The sequence below is a fragment of the Haemorhous mexicanus genome, chromosome 11, assembly GCF_027477595.1.
Source record: "Haemorhous mexicanus isolate bHaeMex1 chromosome 11, bHaeMex1.pri, whole genome shotgun sequence".
NCBI lineage: Eukaryota > Metazoa > Chordata > Aves > Passeriformes > Fringillidae > Haemorhous > Haemorhous mexicanus.
Genome location: NC_082351.1, coordinates 11661812 through 11681966, shown reverse-complemented (window position 1 = coordinate 11681966; position 20155 = coordinate 11661812). Strand labels below are relative to the sequence as shown.

The window sequence follows — 20155 nt, the reverse complement described above, 5'->3', positions numbered from 1 at the left end:
CCCATGAAAGTTGTATGAAAGAGTTAAAAATGTATTGTTGACCCTTCACTGAAGTATATTTAAGAGTGATATAATCAACAGTCCTGATAACGGTGTCAGAACTGCTTGCTTTTCAAGATTTTTAATACGGCATTTTGAGCAAATATTTCAATTGGTGGAGTTTTCTGATTGTGTGACAAGTACTCATTGCTGTCACTGCACCTGACAGCTTTAGAATGCCTGACAACTTTATTTTCCATATATGTCATTAGATGCATATTAAGCAGCCACTCCTACTTTTGCCTTCAGATTTTCTTCTGTGTGAAAGGAAAGGCAGGCAGGCCTGATGTGAACTGCTCCTATGAGGTGATAAATGCCATTCTTCCATGTAGCACTGATGGGAGTTCAGGGACATGAGCAGCTCACAAGATTAAAACAGGTTTTGGGACTAACTTTATTTTCAACTACATATGTGTAATTTTTACAGCAAGCTACAAGAGAGGGGATAAATTAGTGTCTGTTAACTAGTAAAAAGAAATTTAGTGTGCAGACTGTACTAAAACTTACTTAAATTTACGTAAGAAATGCAGATTCGGGATACTCTAAGTAACCTAAATGAAAATGTTGCTTTGAAAGTTGTCATATATGCTTTGTTTTTCAAACTTGTAAGGAATAGTGGAGTAGCAGGAAGAAATAGATTATTTTCTTTTATGGATTAAAAAAAGGTAGGGGAGAAGAAGTTACTTGGTCAGCCTGGTAAATACGAAAAGAGTCCTTTGTCCTTATAATAGAAACAATGTTGGTCTTGTACTAACACCATATAAAGAGCATTGTATTTATCTTTTTTTCCTTTATTAAAAGAAGACATGCCAGGCTGCCCACTCAGATTAATGAAGGAAGGCAGGCTCCTCTGCAACAGATTTGGGTTCTCTGTATCTAGTTTGTATCAGCTTGCTGCGTTTTTTTTTATATCAGCACCCATAGTAGAAAACATGTGAAGAAAAGAATGTTCTGTGCTGTGAGAATGTATTGTGCCACAATGAAAGCAGTAGAAAACATAGGTAAAGCAAAAGAAAGTGCTAGAAATATTTCTGACTCTTAGTCACTACTTTTAATACACATGTGCTCCTGGTCTTCTGTTTACAGAGAGGTTGTGTTTTAAATGAGAGCATGTAAAAGATGTTATCAAAATAAAGAAATTATTGTTTGCTAGGACATATTTTTATAGAACAGATTTTTTTCTGTCAATCTCCTTTTTTTTGTAGTCCCTCAAAGTGCAGTCCTGGCAGAGAAAGCATGAGCATTGTGTTCTACATCGCCTTTTTTTTCCTATTTTTCTTCTTTTGGTTTTTATGTGGGGAATTGTATAGTACTAAACAGTTTTAGACAGTTTGGAATTGGATTGATAATTTCTGCGCTTAACTGTCGCCGTATATTGTTTGGGGAGGTTAACTCTGCAGAAGAGGTTTCCTTCAAGCTTTTGGTACTTGTACAAATGTTTGAGCTCTTGGCTCAATGTTAATATTGGCAAGTAGTTGTGCAAAGCTATTAAGTATTTGGCTGATAGCCAAACTTCCTGCCGACTAGGTGATTCAGGCCACAGGAGGGGACACTAAAAGCCTAAATCATCCCTCAGCATGTAAGAGTGTGTAACCAGTGAAAATCAGAGCTTCCGGGGTACCGTGTACACAGTATTTCAAGCAAACTCTGATAATTGTGTTAAATGTAGAAGTAAGCTTTTATAAACGAAGCTGAGTGAGATCTTCTAGCAGCATCCATATCAGAATCCTATGCTCCAGGTTTCTCAAAAAATAGAAAGCTAAAAGACAGCTAAAGTAAGTTGTCAGACTTGAGCCATGTAGGTAGTGTGAGCCCGTGATGTTGCTGTGTGCAGAATGCAGATGATCAGGTGGGGCAGGAATGTGGAGAATGAGGCAAGCTGAAGTTGTAACAGGTGTTGGGAGCACTTTGGCATGAATGGTATCGGTTCTGCTGGGGTTTTCAAGGCTGATGAGAGCATGGGGCAAAGTGTCTAGTGTCTGCCTTCCTGCCCCCAGCTGAGAATGCATGCTTAATTTTCTGGATCTTAAAAGGATCCACATAAAATATAGTTTTGTTTGCAATGCAGAATAATAAACTCATGATTATAATGGTTAATTTTACATCATGTACATGAAAGGAATTTCTTTAAAATAGGAAAATACTGAGCCAAGCAGGTGAGCATCTGGGTTTTCTTCTAGTAGAAAGCTGATTTGGATTTTAAATCTCAACTCTTATAGGAAAATGTGTGTGGTGGATCTGCAGTCTGTCCCTACCAGACTGAATGAAGCTGGGTGACTTTTCTCAGAGAAGGTTTTAGGGGGATATGACCTTTGTGACTCCTTTGCCCTGGCTACTGCAACACCTACTGCTTTGATAAAGAATTACTTGAGAGTATTAGTATTGCTTCCTCCCTGTCCAGTTAAAATAGCAATATAAAATAAATTTACCTTTCAAAATAGAACTGTCTTTATCTCACCTGTCCACTCTCAGTTCAACTGGGATGGCTCTGTCAGCTGGTTCTGTGGGAAAATGGGATCTCTCCTCTTTCTTTTTCTCCAGGCAGTAGATGATGATCTGTGTGGCAGTTGTTGAGGTCCTGAGGCTGGTATTGCTTCTTCATGTCTCCAATTCCTGATGTGTTGAGACACACAGTAAATCTTCCTGAAGCTAGGAAGGCTCCATGTAGAAGCAGTAAAGAGCTGAAAATGATGTAGGTGCTTTTTCTCCCCTTTCATAAAGCAATGGCATCTGGCTTCTACTGTGTCTGAGACTTCACAGCCATAAAGGAAGGTTCCAGTTTTATCCTTAAGAAGTACACACATTGAAAAGGCATGTTTTTGTGTGCTTGCCTTTTTCTGAGATGTTTGCAGGAAAGCCAGTCTGTATAATTCCAGTTGTAGAAGGTAACAAGGTAAAAAGTTCTTAGGCTTTCTCCATTTTAATTTGCCAAGTCATGGTTTTCAGCTTTTGGTCTGTGAGCTGTCCTTAATAGCCTGTTAAAGTAAGAAAATCAAGAGTATCATCAGTGTGTTTGTGTTTACAACACAGATGTCTCTGGTTTGATTTGAATACTTCTAGAGGGAAAAGAAAAGAAATTGGAAATGCTGTGGAAGTAATAACACTGGTGTTTTGCTTCTCTTTTTTCCTGTTGCTTTCTGCATTTTCCCAAGCTTATGGAAGTTACAAGGTTCAATCAGCATTGGAACATTGTTTAAGAAGTTCAGTGAGAAGTTAGCCTCCCTTTGGATAAGGAATGAGGATCCTTTTTTTAGTAGAGCTCAGTGGTGAGCACTGGGGTGCTAAGCAGTATAAGTATTCTCTGATATAAGAACTTCCAAAAATTCACACAAGTTGAGAAAAAGACCACAACTAATAAGCTCTAAAAGGCAAAACAAGTACCTGAAAATACATTTCAGAGACATAAACAGAAGGCTAAGTAAGTTATTAAGTGATTCTAAGCAAGAAATGTACTGATTTATCAGACTGAAAAGGAAAAACAGTATGGACATGATATAAGATAAAATATTCCGTACCTCTGCTTCTGAGGATCAACAAATTTATACCCAACCCCACCACCTGGCTGTGTATCGTGTCTGCTGTATCTAAAAACATTTTATTGTGTGCAGTTTAAATTGAAATGGGCATTTCCTGCTAGCAGTATTGTTTTTTTACCAGACCAGAGTGTAGTGTTTTTTAGGGGGAGTTTATTTTGTTTTGTTTGTGTTTTTTTAATTGAGTGAGCAAGAGGATTGGGTGAATTCTGTCAATTCTGAAGACTTGTTGTTGCTTTTGCTCAGAATCTGCCAGGAGCTGGTGGAAGGAAAGTCATCTTCAGCTCTGGTCTCATGGGAGATTTGTCTATTAAGGAGTATGGAACTGTTTCAGGCAACTAGAAGGTTACAGGGATGGATTTCTCAGAGGACTTGATGAGTTACTTGGCCAGAGGATGGCTGGCACTTGAGAATTAGATGAGATTTTTTTTTTTTTTGGTCAATGTGTTGAAGTTGCAACAGCAGAAAAGCTGCAGAGGGTCTTTTGGTGGAACAAGCTGTGGGTCACCTCTTGAATGATGCATGACAGCTGAAAAGAGGGACAGGTTTGGACAGTGATGTTAAAAGGCCAAAACTTGAAAAAGTAAATCCATAAGATTCCTTTATATCTGTGTGTCTTGGGAATGAATTCTGGAAGCTTTAAGAGGGTAGTTCTTTATGCCAATAATAAATATTTTTCTTTATATAAATTTCATATTGTCAGTCATTTAAGTGACAAGGTAAGGTATGGTATGTTATTGTATTGGGCCCATATTGTTCATTCTGACTTAGTTTGACAAGCTTTAACTTGAAGTTTTCTAGCAAGAAAAAAATGAGGAGTTTTATTTTGATTGAAATTGGTTTGAAAATGCATTTTTAACTAATCATCCTAAATATAAAATGTTTAGCAGATTTTATTTTTGTAGTTTTTACTCTGGGAAGTTGGTTTTTCTGATATATGGTGATTATTTTTAAGTTTATTTTCCAAAATGAAAACTTAATTTTATAATATTTTTTTTCAGGTCTGTCTTGGGAGGAAAACCAGATTTTGCCTACTGGAAGAATGCAGTGAAACTGCCAGTATTTCTAGCTGGAATTATTAATTTAACATTCAACTTTAGTGTTACTAGTTTCTTACTAAATAGTACCTCAAAGTAGAAGAAAAATGTATGGAAGTGCAAGAACAATCAGCAACTTGGAAGGAAGTCCCTCCAGGTCCCCCCGCTTGCCAAGGTCCCCCCGCCTGGGCCACAGGCGAACCAGCAGCGGGGGAGGAGGGGGGACAGGGAAGACGTTGTCCATGGAGAACATCCAGTCCCTTAATGCAGCCTATGCAACATCTGGACCAATGTACCTGAGTGACCACGAGGGTGTAGCTTCTACTACTTTCCCAAAGGGCACAATGACTCTTGGAAGGGCTACAAATCGAGCTGTGTATGGTGGCCGAGTCACAGCCATGGGGAGCAGCCCCAATATCGCTTCTGCTGGACTGTCACACACAGATGTCCTTTCTTACACTGACCAGCACGGAGGGCTGACCACATCCTCACACCACCACCACCACCAGGTTCCTTCCATGCTGAGACAGGTTAGGGATAGCACCATGTTAGATCTGCAGGCTCAGCTTAAGGATCTACAGAGGGAGAATGACCTTCTCAGAAAAGAATTAGACATTAAGGATAGCAAGCTGGGGTCCTCTATGAACAGCATCAAAACTTTCTGGAGTCCTGAGCTAAAGAAAGAGAGAGTATTGAGGAAAGAAGAAGCAGCCAGAATGTCAGTTCTTAAAGAACAGATGAGAGTTACCCATGAAGAAAATCAGGTAAGTAATTATGAAAGTTTCTTCCTGTTGTTTTACAGCCAAGCACTTGGTGTTTTGCTTTTGGTACTGTATCCAGTGCTGGCACAAGTTTGGTATTTGCCACAAGAATTTTATATCTTGGTATATCTGCTTCTGACTGCTAAACTGCAGGAAAGCACACTAATAAGAATCCAAATGCAGATTATAATTTCCTTCATGCAGCACCCCTTCACATTTTAGATGGATAAAATAATTGTTGTTACCCTTTCTCTTTTGTTTGAAACTTTCTCTAGGGTTTTTTTTTCAACTGTCTAAATGTTGTCTTGGCAACAGTTTCTGAAGAGGTAAATGAGCCATTTTTGGCAAAGTGTAAATAAACATCTAGAGGCATATTTTGTTTAAACTGTGTAGGGAGTTATCAGTTTTAAAGTTAAAAGAAGATAAATCCTCTCATTCAGCTTTCTGTACTTCTGCATTACAGAATGAAGTTTTCAGTAACATTTCAGAGACCTGTATTGTAGTAAATGAGTGTCTTGTAAATACATGTTTCAAATACTTCTATTCACATTGTAACATTATTTTCCTGAAGTTATAAAAAGATTCAAATATTTTAGTCTGGATGGATAAATCTGTGAAGTCAAAATTTGAGACTTTGCTATATCAAACATACAGCTACATATACAAAGCTATACGAAACAGCAGCACAGAATAGATAGAAAAAAAAATCTTTCCTTTCTCCACACACTTTTTGGCTTCTGGTCTTATTTTAAAGCTGCTCCTTTTTAGACCATCTGTTAACTTTTCCTAGACAAAAACACAGTCCTGTGTTTCTCTCACTTCCAGATTCCAAATCTAAACTTCTTTGCTGGCAGGCAGCAACAACTGAGATTTTGAATTAACCTCCAAGTTTGTGATCAATTAGAGCTTCTCAGCAAACTTTGCACCTTTAGGCTTGTCATGAACCTAAATATCTAAAGAGCTGGCAAGTTTGTTACCAGTTACTTCAGTGGGAAACTGCCTGAGTTGTCATCAGGAATTCAGTGCAATGAATTAATTTATTACTGTCCTGTATAACTTTTGTATACAGATTGACAATAGTAGTTGCTGATTATTTATTTATAGCAGATGCACTAGGATGATGCTAGAACCAATATTAACAAAAAGATGCATGGTGGAGGTTCTGTTTTTCAAAAACTTTGTTGGTTAGATATTTTAATGGTGGTATTTGGTGTCACCTTAGGAGGAGAATTATTCTAATAGACTCTGATGTGTTTCATAGGGAAATGTCACATTAATATCTTATACTGACATTTGGAATTTGAATCTGGTTCTTAGAGACTTGGTCACACACCAATGAAAATTCTGTTTTGGTTTTTCCCCCTAAAATCTAGTTTTGCTTATCTTGAGGGAAAGTAAATTAGTAACTTAGTTATGAGTTCATTCATGTTGTATCTTTTATGAACTCTTATTTTCTTGTAACAGCAAACCTGACAAAAGCAATATATTTTGCTCTATGTGTATATTTAACATGAATCCTCCCTTTATAATACACAGAGATTGGGTATCTCTATTCCATTGCTGAGTGTCCAGACATTCACAGGAGAGGCCAAGTACACAGTGGTATCCTCAGCAAGTGCTCCTTGTGATCCAGCTGCTGTTTCTTTGTGCTTAATAACTCAGTGAACTTTAAATTCAGCCAGTTACTTTTGGACCTGTTTAAAATGCCAGTGTCCACAGGCTCTTAGAGCCTAACATACCTGTGAGGAACCACTGGTTTCATTTGGTTTTGCACTTTGTCTGCTTTTGCTAGGATTTCCTTTTCCTTGTACTGAAAGAAGCAATAAATAATTGATGTCTGGTGCCAGTCTCAGTGCCACTTAGGACTTGACAGTGCCATCATCACATCCCTCCCTCAGCTCTTTTCCAGACAAGAACATCTTACCATGTGTGATAATTCCTTGTGGAACAGTAACATGATGTTTTCCAGACCTGTTAAATGTTTGGGATTTTTTTTTTTGAGGCAAGGGGACCAAAACATCTTATGTTTTTGATAAAGTGTAAAATGAGTTGTGTTGATGTTGTAGTGTTTGCCCTTTTATTCTGTATGTCTCTCACAGAAATTTCCAACAATTAGTTTGTTCTTTCCAGTTCTGTATGCCTTTATTTTTGCTGCTACTGAGTACTAAGCTAATATCTTAATGGAAATATTTATCATAGCTGAAAAAAAACCTCACTATTTGTTCTAACCAGTTTAGATCACAGCTTGTTATGCTTAAAGGTAGGATTATTTTCATTTGTGTACCACTTTTATCTCCTTGAATTTCATCTGCCAGCCTCTGACTATTTGCCTAGGCTTATAAAATTCTTCTTTGCATTTGGCTTTTGTCTTTACTGCCCTGAATAACCAAACACCCTGAGGAAAATTAGTCATCTTACTGCTCACCCTGTTCTTTGGGCTGCTCAGGAAGTGTCAGTCAGCACAAACCCCAGCCACATGTTCCAGGACAACTCCAGGGACCTCCTGTTGGTTTTAGGAGTCAACCATGTGTTTCTGCTATTTCCTCTCTTGCAATCAGATATTTGTGTGTGAAAGTACCCATGCTCTTATGTAATTGCTGCTTACTTTTCTTGTAAGCTTTTGGAGAGGGGCCTTTGTGAAGGAATGGCTTTGGAAGCCCAAGCTGGCTGGGTCAGCTTGTTTGTCATTCTTATTCAGCAGGCTATTGATTCTTTCAAACAACTAATTGAAATTAGAATCATCGAAAAGCTGTAATTTTAAAGAACAAAAAGGTGATGTGCTCTATCACATCCATCCTAAAAGTGGTCAGTCTGTCCTTGTGTGTCTGAGGTTTACTGGCTTATAAAACTTTCTTAAAGGCTGAGTTGTTTCACTCTGAAACACTAAAAAGTGTTTTCACATTGGCTGTCCATGATGAAAGTGACCCTGCCTGGATTTCTGGGTCTCCTAGCAAAGTTTGGGAGCTCCCAGGAGACTGGAGAAGGGCAAATCTGCCTGCCAGAAAAAAGTGAAATGAGAGAATGAGTGACATGTTTTTAATATTTTTATAGTGGTTTCTGAAAAAAATGTTGCAAAACCCAAAGAATTATTTGGAAGCTGTATTTTTAAAAATCATCAGCTATTTCTAAATATAGAGAGGGAAAATAAAAAAATTCACTATCACCCAATATGGATTTATAAAAAATAATGTCAAAGACATCTGATTTTTCTTGGATGACAGGAAAACACACCTTATGCATAATAGAAGAGCAGTAGCAACATATTGATGTTAAGAAAACTGTCTCAAAAGATTTCCCTTTAGTGAGTTGGTGGGAAGCATATGACAGGAAATTGCTACTACATGGAGAAGTATTTGACTGGAAGCCTATGTCAAAGTGTAATTATCAGTGATTCATGGGGAAATTGGAAAGGTTTCCAGTAGGATCTGGTAGGGCTCTGTCATGTGCTTGAGACTTTCATCAGTGTCCTAAAGGATGGATGTGTTATGCATCCAAATAATGGCAAGATTGGGAAGGCTTAAAACCATCCTGGAAAGCAGGATTATAAATGAAAATAAATTTGCCAAATAAATGAATTAGTTTGAAATGGTAGGATCTGTTTCAACAGGAAAATTGATAAAATTAAACCTTTTGGAAGCAGAAGGAGATCCATGAGGAAGTTTATGGACCGTAACTTGGACATTCCTGTTTTTCTTTTGAAAGTTATGTTTCTGAAAGTGTATGCTTTCAGCACCTGTACTTTGATATCACAGCCCATATTTAGTTGGCTTTTGTTTTTCATGTTCTTTGGGATATTTTCTCACAGCATAACTGGCATTATTTTATATGTGTTGGTATACATAGGGGCAGGAAGTACTCCACATATTTTTAATTATTTAAAGTAGTTCTTCATCTTGGAGTCATCCATTTACAATGTCTCAAACAGAGAGTTTGCTTTTTTTCCCCTTGGTGGATAGTTATTGTCTCTAATCTGGCTTCTGATCATATGTAAAATATAGGAGAGTTAGTGTGGAAGGCTTCAGTGGAGAGCAGAAGGCCATGAGGTGGGAAGTGCTGGTAAGACACAAGGCATTATTCGGCAATATTAATTTCCAAGGTTGTTGCCTGCCAAGAGGGAAAACTAATTTATTGCTTTGGATTAGCTGCTTCTAATGCAATACATTCATGTTTATCAGTTTATCTGCTGCTTTTATGACATTGCAAAAACTGAATTGCTGTGATATTTTAAAAAATGCATATTAAGCCCTGTTGCACAAACTAAGGCCCCTTTTACTTACTTATAAATGTAGTCATTTAATACTACATAATTAATACAAAATGGACACTATGTGCCATGAATAGTGGCTCTTTCACAGGCATGGCATGGTTATATTAGAAATAAATGGGTGAGCATGATCCTTTTTTCCCTTTAAAAAAACCCAGGTAATTTTAATTGACTTAATGTGTTCTTTGAGAGCACATTACGGATTTTGATCTTTTGAAGTTTAGTTCCTATCCTGATACTGCAGGAATTTACTTCTGATTAATGAGATGGAGAGAAGATAAAAAGGATAGTGAGCAGTTCCTCTGAGGCTTATAGTTCTGAATAAAACATTTTCTTGAAATAGTTTCTCCAAGTAACTTTTGTCCATCTGTAGCAGTGTGAATAACTCAGATGCTGCAATTAGCAGAATAGAGCTGATAAAATAATCAGTACAGAAGGGAATGTGTACTCATGAATTTAGAACTGTGAGTAGCTACTCAATGTTATTTCACAATGTGCTCTTCATTTTCACTTTGATCCATGACAAGTATCTAAATAGAACAATAAGAGAAAATATACTGACAAATATTCTGAAATGGCATTTCTCTTCTCTGTACTAGTTAAAATATGTTCCTAATAAAATATTGATTAGGCTAAGGTATAGGTTATTAAATTTTTTTTTTTGATATTTTGTTTATGCTCTTTGAAATTCTTGTAGGTTCATTGTAGTGGAATATGCAGGCAGTTGCCAGCACTTGGATATTTAGTGTGAGTTTATAGATGGGTATTGCCTTCCTTAATGGGTCAAAGTATGCACTTGATTACTGCTTGGAAAGGACCTTTCATTGTTTGTTAATACCAGTTGTGGTCAGAGGAGGATTTTTTTGGGTATAAATGTTTTTCAGCCTCTCTTATTGTGTAAGTGTCTGAAACAGCAGGGATTTTGAAGCTTATTGTGAATATTAATGAAGTACATGGTTACACAACTCAAAGCTAGGAACCTGAGGAATGGAAATGTTCTTGTGGTTTACTGTGCTACCTGAGGTATGTTTTCATATTAATAATCTTAAAAAAAAAATTGGCTGTATTTTTACTAAATGAGTCTCTTCAAGACAAAACACTTCCAACATCAAACTTTAATATAGTATTTACAACCAGTGAAAGCTTCTTAAGGTGTTTTAGGATAATTTTGTAAAGCTGGTAGGTTCATCACACCTATTCACTTTGTTTTCTGTTTTTCAGTGTACTGTTGTTTTCTGCTTTCTCCATCTTTTAAAAAAAATATTTGTCTTGAGCTGCTTGCATACATGTTGATTTTAACTTTATTTTGCATGTTTCCACTGTTTTCTTCATTTAAACTCATGTACATTGATGGCAATTTAGGTAAGTGCAAAATATTCTTCTTTACTTTGTTTATTAAATGCGACAAAGTGCTTAAGCATTTAACCACATGGAATAGATCAAATGGTCATTATCTGAATAGCAAAGTAGAATGAAATCAGAGGATTTTATATTATATTCAAAACAATGTCTGTGAAATGGGAAGAGGCCAAAACAGCAGGACTCATCTGCTGATGAGGGATGGTGTGTAATGGGTGAGGAACAGTGAATAAGCTGTGCCAGAAGGGTGTGTGCTGCCTTCTGTTGTTGTTACTGCTGAGGAGCAAAGGCTCCTGGCTCTGGTGGGGAGTAGAATTTCATAAGGAGGGGGCCATGATACTACAGATAACCCAGGAAATTTTGATGGAGTAATAACCTGAAAGTACTTGGGGGTGAATGAGGGAATTTAGTTACTTTTAATCTTTTGAGACCCTCTGTCTCAAAAAGCTTGGTAAATATTGAGCTAGAAAATGAATAATAGCAATGTGACTCTGTAACCTGAAGCTTTTTGGTGCTATGGTGCTATTCTGGTTCAGATAGTAGTATTTATGTATACATTAAAAAATAGAAACTAATAATTTAAGCTGTATGAAAACTGTATCACATGTTAAGTGGTAAATTGGAAATGATAGTAATAATAAGTTATACCCTTTTGGGCATTTTTGAAGTATAAGGAGATCTGAGAAAAGTAGTTTATGGTTTTGTTCTGTTGTCCCCAGTATTTCAAAAAAGATAAGGACCACGAATTGTAGTCTGTAGGATGCGCTGTGTGTAGCTGTCATCTGAAAGAGTACTATTTTATTTAGAACAAAAGTACTTTATTCATTGTGTTGGAAAATAAAAATTATGGAATATTGCAAAATACATACTAAATTCAGGATATAGGTCACTCTGTTATCCAGTGCCAAAGTGCTAGCATGAAATTTCATTTGCATCTTGAAGTCTTAGAATGAGTGTCAAATAAGGAGTGTCAGTGAGTGTTCTTCATAAGAAAGAATAGACAAGACCAGTAACATTTTGAGAAGGTGGATTGCCTCTATAGCAGACAGATCTTTGAAATGAAAGGTAGTTGGAACTGTGTGAGGCTCTGTGACTTGAAACTGTGAACTCACCAGCTTTGAGCATAGTCACTTCCTTAACTGGTATTTGATGGTGCACTCCAAAACACTACGAAAGCTGCTGCTGTTTGTTGTGGATTTTTTGGTCCTGTCACGGTAGTGACCATCTTAAAACTTAAGTATCATATGAGGAGTTTTCTGAAAGGCTATAGGTTTATTATTTGTTTTTGAAGATGATATTCCAGATGAATTTAGTAATTTCATCCTGTTTGTTAAACTTCACTTGCATCATCAGATGGATACTGCATTCTCTGTTCCCAATCTGATGCTCTTTCTTCTGTTGTTCAGTGGTGATTCTTGTCTTGCTGTGTGGGTAAAACCTTTTAACAGAAGCCAGGATTTTGACAAGGTCTCAGAACAGATCACTTCAGAAAAACGTAGACCTAGCAGAATATTAGTTGGGATAAAACTACCTTTAAGTTACCCTTTATGCTTGCAGCTCGGTTTGAAGGTGTTCCTTCAGCACCTACTGCTAAGCCACACCTGCTGCTTTTTACCCCCTCCTGTCTTAAATTAGGGAAGTCCAGTTTCAATTCTATTCTGGTAGGTGCTGTGTGCTGTCAGAATGACTTAAGGAAATTAGAAGAGAGGTAATTGCATATAAACCATTTTGAGTTTTGTTAGAATTGGGTGGTGTTGGATCATCACATTAATTGCAAATGGGTTCATAATGCAGGAATTTGTTTGGAAAGCAAGTTTTACAAAACATAAATGAATTCTCCTGGGGATGTTAATTAAACCTTTAATCTCATCAATAATACAGTTTCTCACAGGTATCATAGATAATACATCAAACGTTATCCTTGGTGAATTTCTTTTCCACTGATTGTGGTGGAGCCAGTAGTTCATGGAGTATTTTTAAAAAATATATTTTTATTTCTCTGTTAGGTTCTCTAAACTGCCTTCCTTCCTTGAGGTCTTAGACTTAAATTATTTCCAGCATTTTTTTCAGATTTTCAGAGTAAGAAGTGGAAGAGAGAAAAGGAAAAAAGCATTGAAAAAAGAGTAATTTCTTTCTCATTTTACATTTTTAGTCTTTATTAATAAAATTAGTCTTTATTAGTAAAATTTCAGATGTTTTCCTTCCTTTTGGTCCTTCATCTTGTATTTTCTGACAGTTGTCCCCAAATCATCTAACAGGCCATAATGCCATATTCAATTAGCCTGCAGTCTGGAACTCCTCCTCTGGGCTGTTTCTGAGAAACACAACCCTTTTGGCTGTGCTGCAAAGCATTATATTTATTTTTTATATGTATATAATTTAAAGATAAACTAGCATGACACTTCCTAACCTTTCTCTTTTCTGTTATATTCCTGAATTCAGAAGATGCATTTCAGATTGTTGTCAGGGTAAGGGCAATGTTGTGATGGTGATTTAACCTGTTGGTCATTGATTCAATTTTCTTCTGAGTTTTAGCATGTCTGCGAGTTCTGCTTGGTTAATGCCATGATTTGGCTCTTTGGGCTGATTTGGGCTGTTTGTCATTTCCTCTGTTGAAGGTGTCTGGCATTCCTGACTATGGACTGTGTATTCCCTGGTGCTAGTGAGTCACTTGTTAAAGCTGTCAGCTGTAAGATAATATTTATTACTTGAATTTTTTGCTGGAGTATCTGTCAGCTGAGGGGGTAAAGAAACTAGGATTCAGGAACCCTTGGCATATTTTATGAGGGATAACTTTGATTCAGGTTGGATTGATTGTGGCAGGAGCAATAAGTCTTTCGAATCTACTAATTTTAGAATATTTGGCCTGCGGGATGGGGAAAATATTTACTTTCTGAATTTCCTTAGGCATCTGCCATAGGATAGTTATTGCTATCACTCTTGATGTTGGAAGATGACAAAAAAGCTAACAAAACATGTATTAGAAAAAAGCAGTATATTTCATGTAAGTATTCTTTGTACCCTGAAGGAAAAGGAATAAATGATGGGTTTGCCAAAAGAAAAATCCTGAGGCAAATCAATGTGAATATTTCAGTATTAGAGATGCAGGAAATGCTAAGGTCTTGTAAGGTCTGTGTTGCAGTCTCATCTATAATTGAATGAGAGGGTGGTGTCTCATCACAGACATTGCTGTAGAAGAAAAGCCAAGGTCAGCAGAACCTACAGGAAAAGCATAAACACATGTTGGGGTGCAGCTTCAGAGGAGCAGCAAACCCTAAAACAGGGCCTGCTTTTTGAGCTCACTCAAGTTTGCATTTAATTAACTACAGCATTAATTGTATGCAGTGCAAGTCTCACTGCAAAAGCCTGCATTTAAATTGAGAGAATCACAGAGGCAGCGAGCTGTGCTTTGAAAATTAGACCTTTTCTCTGTATTTTGATGTAAACTGTGTAAATGGAGGTATAGCTTTTGCAATTTGTCGGTAGAAAGGCTGAAAGAATAGTCTTGTTAGTGTGAACTTTTTCTTGTGTGTGACATTAACTTCCAGGTACCTGCTTACTGGTAAGGCATAACAATGGTCTTAACTAATTCAGTGAAGAAATGCCTGAATATTATGGTATAGTATTTGGGTACTCTGGAAGGTGGAGATGAACTAGTGGGTTATATTTAAATCATGATAAACCAAAGCTTAAATAAGTGTCAATCCAAACTTGAAGAATCACTGTTCATAATCAACATGTCTGCAATAAAAGCCTGCTGTTCTATTCAGGTGTATATGTGATTATGCACATGGGTACATTAAAATGTTATACGTAAGTTGTGATAATCAGATAGTTTTACATTCAGTGGTCACTAAATTTCTTCCCTGAGTGACAGAAACTGAGCTGTATCTTGAGGGAAATGAGAATTCGCAATTACCCTTTATTTGGAAGCCAAAATTCTTTCCACATCATTCTGAAAATGTACTTTCTTGTCAGCACAGCCCTCTGGGCTATGGAGTATGTGCTACCTATTGAAAAATTACTGAGGTTTATAGTGAGTTTGATGTGAACATGAATACATTTAGGAACATAGTATATTGTCTTATCTGCTTTAATATATATTGTGAAAAATCCAAAATAAACCCATAACCTTTAATATTTCTGATAGTTAACACTGTAATGAAAATTACAATATACCACTGGAATGATAGCACAATAATCTGGAAATCTGAAGCTCTTCCTTAAAAAAATTGTTTTCAGAAGAACATTGGGTTGAATGCTGGTGAAAGTTTTTCTAGCAAGAGTGATTTGGCATATTTTTTCATCACTGGTTAACAACCACTGCTTCCTATGTCACCTTCTAGTAGATAAACTTTATTTTAGTTTTACATTATTGTTATTTTAGTATATTTATTTTTCTATTTATAACATGACTTGTACATTCTTAGTTTGGTTGAAATAAGGGAATGAATGAGCTGCATAATTGTGTATGAACGATTTGGTACTTTCCTTACACTTGAGAGATATTTTTGTCTTCAGATTCCCTCGTGCAGTAAAGGAAAGGAGGAGAGAGCTAAGGAGTAGAAAACACAGAAGTTGCTGAAGAAAGCAAAACCAGGCATTCTTCATCCTGTTCAGGCAACTCATCCCCTGAAGAGGGAGAACTGCCAGGCTGAGAATTTGAGCAATTAGATGAGGACACTGGTGATAGACTTTTCCACCTGAATGCACTGCACTGTCCTGGCTGCAGGACTGCAGAATTAACAAGCAGTGCCAGTCAGGCAAACTCCAAGGAAAAATATTTGTGAGTAACATTTTACAGAAGAGATTTTTTTTTTGTTTTTAAAGACATATATAGATGTAACAATAAAGCACGAATTGAAGGCACCAGTGATCCTGTGTTAGACAGGGCGAGGCCATTATCCTGTTCAGGTCTTGTGTAAAGCATTGCCTCACTGTAGAGAAGTGGTGCCTTGATGGCTAAACACAGAATCAAGTATTGGAGGAAAGATTGTGCAAATTGACAGGAAAGCAAAATTATCTTTAGGAATATATTTTTCCTGCTTGTTTCATAAAGAGGGTCTCCTTTTCTATGTGTCACCGTGGTCTCAGAAGAAAATGGTAACTTGATCCAGTTGGAAACTTTATTTAAAAAACAAGTTTTGTTCCCAAGTTTTTCTAGGTGTTCATTTCCCACATGTGTCCAGTTGAATTACTTCCAAATCTGTGAGGTAGAATCTACTCTTTATTTGATAGTCCAAAGGCTTAATTCAAGGATAACTTGGAGATAAAATATGTTAAAAATTACTGCCATTAACTAATTGAAAAATTAATGTAAACATTTTATGGCAAATGTTGTTACAGTGTTGCATTATTAATATTTCAGGAATTTTAACATATCTTAATTAAAAGCCACTCAAAAAAGTAGAGTAGTTTGGATGTAGGAAGACACCTTATCTTCACACTAAATTGGTCCCTACTTCTACAATTATTTTGAGCAGCTGCCTTTCCACCACCTTTCTCCCCACTGCTTGTAAAATCACTATTTCTGTGCCAACCAGCAATTGCTCACATTCTTCTGCTATTTTTCCTAAGTCAGTGTCACATTTGGGGTACTGCAGGTGTTTCACACTTGCATTGCTGCTTCATGACACTGTTGGATAGTGATGATATTGTGAGTGCAGTGAGCAACACAATTTGCCATTGAGTTACCCTCTCTTTGGCAGGTCAGTGGTGTGTTTTAGCTCTAATAGTGTGTTTGGCTTTAGCCCTAGGCACTTTATTTTCAAATGTCCCTAAGTATATTTTTTAAAATTCTATTTATTCTGAAGGGCTGTGGGGTTTTTTTCAGTGTCTTAAGATCAGTCTTTTCCTACTACTGTGGAATTATGTTGGGTTTTTTTGGTTTTTTTTTTTTTTTTCCTATTCATGGCTTAATAGTGTCTGCAATAAACTTCACCCTTCAAGACCTACTTTCATCATACATTTTTTTTTTACTGCAAAAACTATAGTCACTCTAGTTTGCAATGAATTTCCTTTCATTTTATTGATTAACTCATTTTTGCCAGATGGTAGAAAATGCAGGATAAAAACATAATGAGTCTTGCTGCTGTTTTTATTTTTAATTCAGCTCACAAAAGGCTACTGGCAGGATTATGTGTGATTAAGAAGAGTGAGTCAATTTCTATAAACTCCTTATTTATACCATTTACACATCTTGCACGTTCAGTACTATCTCCCTCTCCTCTGTGCCGTTCAGCTTTGACTATGCATTTCCTTTGACTCCTAATTTCAAGTCTGCTGTGTCTTGAGGTGGTACTTCTCTAGGACAGTGTGGCTACTCAGTTCCTTTTCCCAAATTGAAAAGTAACTCTTTCCTCTTCATCAGAGCTTTGCATTGTGTGATCATGAAAAGCCGTGCTCCCTTCTGTTTCACTGTAGCAGGCATCACCCACATGTGAGAGGATAAAAAGCTTCAATGTGAGGAGGCAGGAGAAAAGGCACTGTTCTCTGTTCCCCAGGGTTTGTCCTTGCCTTTTCCCAGGTTGCCTGCCCAGGAGTGAGGCCATGGAGGAAGGGCTGTGCTGCAGGACCAGCAGTTGAACTGAAATTCGCTGTCACTTGGGAGCACGGATGTGGACACAATGGAAGAGTTTATAGATATTGCTAAACCTTTATAATGACCACTATAAAATGGGTTCATCCTGCTCTCTTCACAGTTCAGGGAAGAACATCCCGATTGTCTGCAATAAGTTCTTCTGAGTGAATTTACTTTCTCTAATAAATTAATAAGGGAAAATAGATAATATCAGTTCAAGCTGTTGAACTTGCCACTTACAGTGTGAATTTCTAGATGTACACAGATGATTCAAGTACTCAATCAAACATCAGTTTTTTGGATGAAAAAACTTTAAAAGTTTTTTCAGTTTTCAGCAGTTCTTAAGCTGTAGATGAAAGAAAAAATTCTGGTGCAAATTCTGGAAAGAATAAACCACTCTTAAAACCAATAAAAAAGCAAGACCCCACCAATAGTCCAAAAGAGAACTTTTACATAAAATAACCATGGCTTGAAATGTCCCTTTATTTAAAGCACTAAGAAGTGCAGTTGTGAAAAGACTCCAAGCAGAATGATCAGATGAACTTTGGTATTATAAAGTTATTCTGAAACTATGAAACCTGATGCTTTAGCTGTGAAGCAAGAAAACCCAAACAAAACAGGTAAAGAAGTAGTTTCTTTTTCAGATTAAGAAGTGATTCTGTCTTTGGGGGTAAACTGCATTTCCTACAGCTATTGCAGGAGAATAGGGAAGGTGAAAATTCTCATGTCACCTGCAGAGGCAAGCAGTGACCTTCAGATAAATACTTTTACAACTGTTAGATATCTAAAACCAGTGCAGACTAATGTAGAGTTGAGGAGAACTTCACAGTTTAGAATGGTTAACTTAACTAATAGGTTGTTTTATAAAGTCACTTGCTTTTGCTTTTCTGTTAAATGTTAGACAGAAGTTGATTGGTTCAAAACCAATGTGTCACAACTCCTGCTACTCTGTAGGTAAAACATGAGATAAATTATAACTTCAGGTTTTTTCAGAGAGGAAATTTCCTATAATATCAAATATAAATAAAACATTTCAAATAACATATTAATATTTTTTGCATTTCAAGAAATTATGCTGAAATATCTTCTAGGAACACATGTAAAACGACTGAAGTAAGAAAGACAGGAATTCAGGAGAACCCAGCAGTAGCTTTGACAATTTGCATTGTAATGCTCAACCAATGTAGTAGCACTTTTCATAGTTTGCCAGGGTGGGGAAGTGTACACACTTCTGCACTTCACAATTCCATTTACCAGGCTGTCAGATAAGAATATGAAGGAAAACAGAGCAAATTGTGTTAAATGCTAGAAAGAATAAATATACATGTGCACATTTGCTGTACTGGTATTTTTAACTTCTGCCTGTGCATAGCTGTTGAACTTTACATTTAAAAGTGATAATTCTTGTATATGAAGTAACTCTCCTGATCTGTCTGTTGTTTGGATGATACAGCTTTTTCTTTTAATGCCTTTCCATTTTCTGCTGTTATTCTTGTGGATTCTTTTACATCAGCAGTTTACTCTTTTAATCTAACTGTCTAGTGTCTAAGTAATGAAATAAGTGAGTCTGAGCACAGTCTCATGAATTTGGTAGAGCTATTCCGTTTTAGTTTACAATTTCCTTTAAGCTGGGCAAAACCTGAATGACACAGCAAACCAAGAGGCCTTAGCAATGTTTCCTGTTGGAAGTGGAGTGTTCAGTTCTTTGTACGGAATCTTTAAAATTTAGCTGAGTATTGAAGGAACAAATGCTTTAGAAGTCTGTATTTTAGAAGTAAATTTTCAGGAAACCCCCCCCCCCCCCCCCCTGTACAGCAGCTAAAGGAGTTCATGGTCTGTCCTGTCAGGGCATCTGGAAATAGTCACTGGATTAATACATTCTTTTTCTGGATTTAGCCTCTTGGATCTAGTGTAAAACTTGATGTTCAGAAACCCTATTGGCAAAGGTTTCCTAGCATCCAAACATATGAATTTAATTCCTACATTGCTTTTGAATATGGATCTCTGCCATCAAATAACTTAATTTGCCTTTGTCAATCACGAAAAAGTATTTTTATACTTTGGTGACTGAGGCTTTGATTTTTCTGGTGTGAAATATCATAGCAGCTTTCCATCAGCTCAGACTGGTTCTCACTATTGCTGTGCTGTAAGGGATTTCATGATTAAATCTTACAAAAACTGAACCTAAATCTGACCTTTAAGACCACTGGAAGTTTTACTAAATAAATATTCTCATTAATCTTTTGCTAATATTATCCTGTGTTGAAATTTATCTCTTTATAGGAATTGATTACTAAAATATAAACTGGGAGGTTTCATATCAGTAGGACATCAGAACAGTGATTATGTCTAAAGGGATACAGGAAATCTTTCTTTTTGGTGTATCAGATTCCTTACTGTGAATTTAATTTGCCTTTTTTTTCCCCCACTTGTAATTGATTATCTGGAATCTTCAGAGTGATATTCTAAGTTGGGACTATCTTTTCTATGCTCTTGGTATACCTTGACTGACTTCTCAGGTATGCCTGAGCATAAGTAGCTTTTCCCTTGATAATAGAGTTATTATGAATAAAAAAATGTGC

The 20155-nt window shown here is 36.7% G+C and overlaps 1 protein-coding gene across 1 annotated transcript in view; it reads left to right on the top strand.

Moving 5' to 3' along the window:
* The first annotated feature begins 4598 nt into the window (after nt 1-4598).
* Nucleotides 4599-20155, top strand: part of ERC2 (ELKS/RAB6-interacting/CAST family member 2) — a 398530-nt gene continuing 382973 nt past the window's right edge. The window contains exon 1 of the mRNA XM_059856421.1: nt 4599-5373. Coding sequence (XP_059712404.1) covers nt 4717-5373 — 657 coding nt within the window. The 5' untranslated portion in view covers nt 4599-4716. The remainder of the gene's footprint in view (nt 5374-20155) is intronic.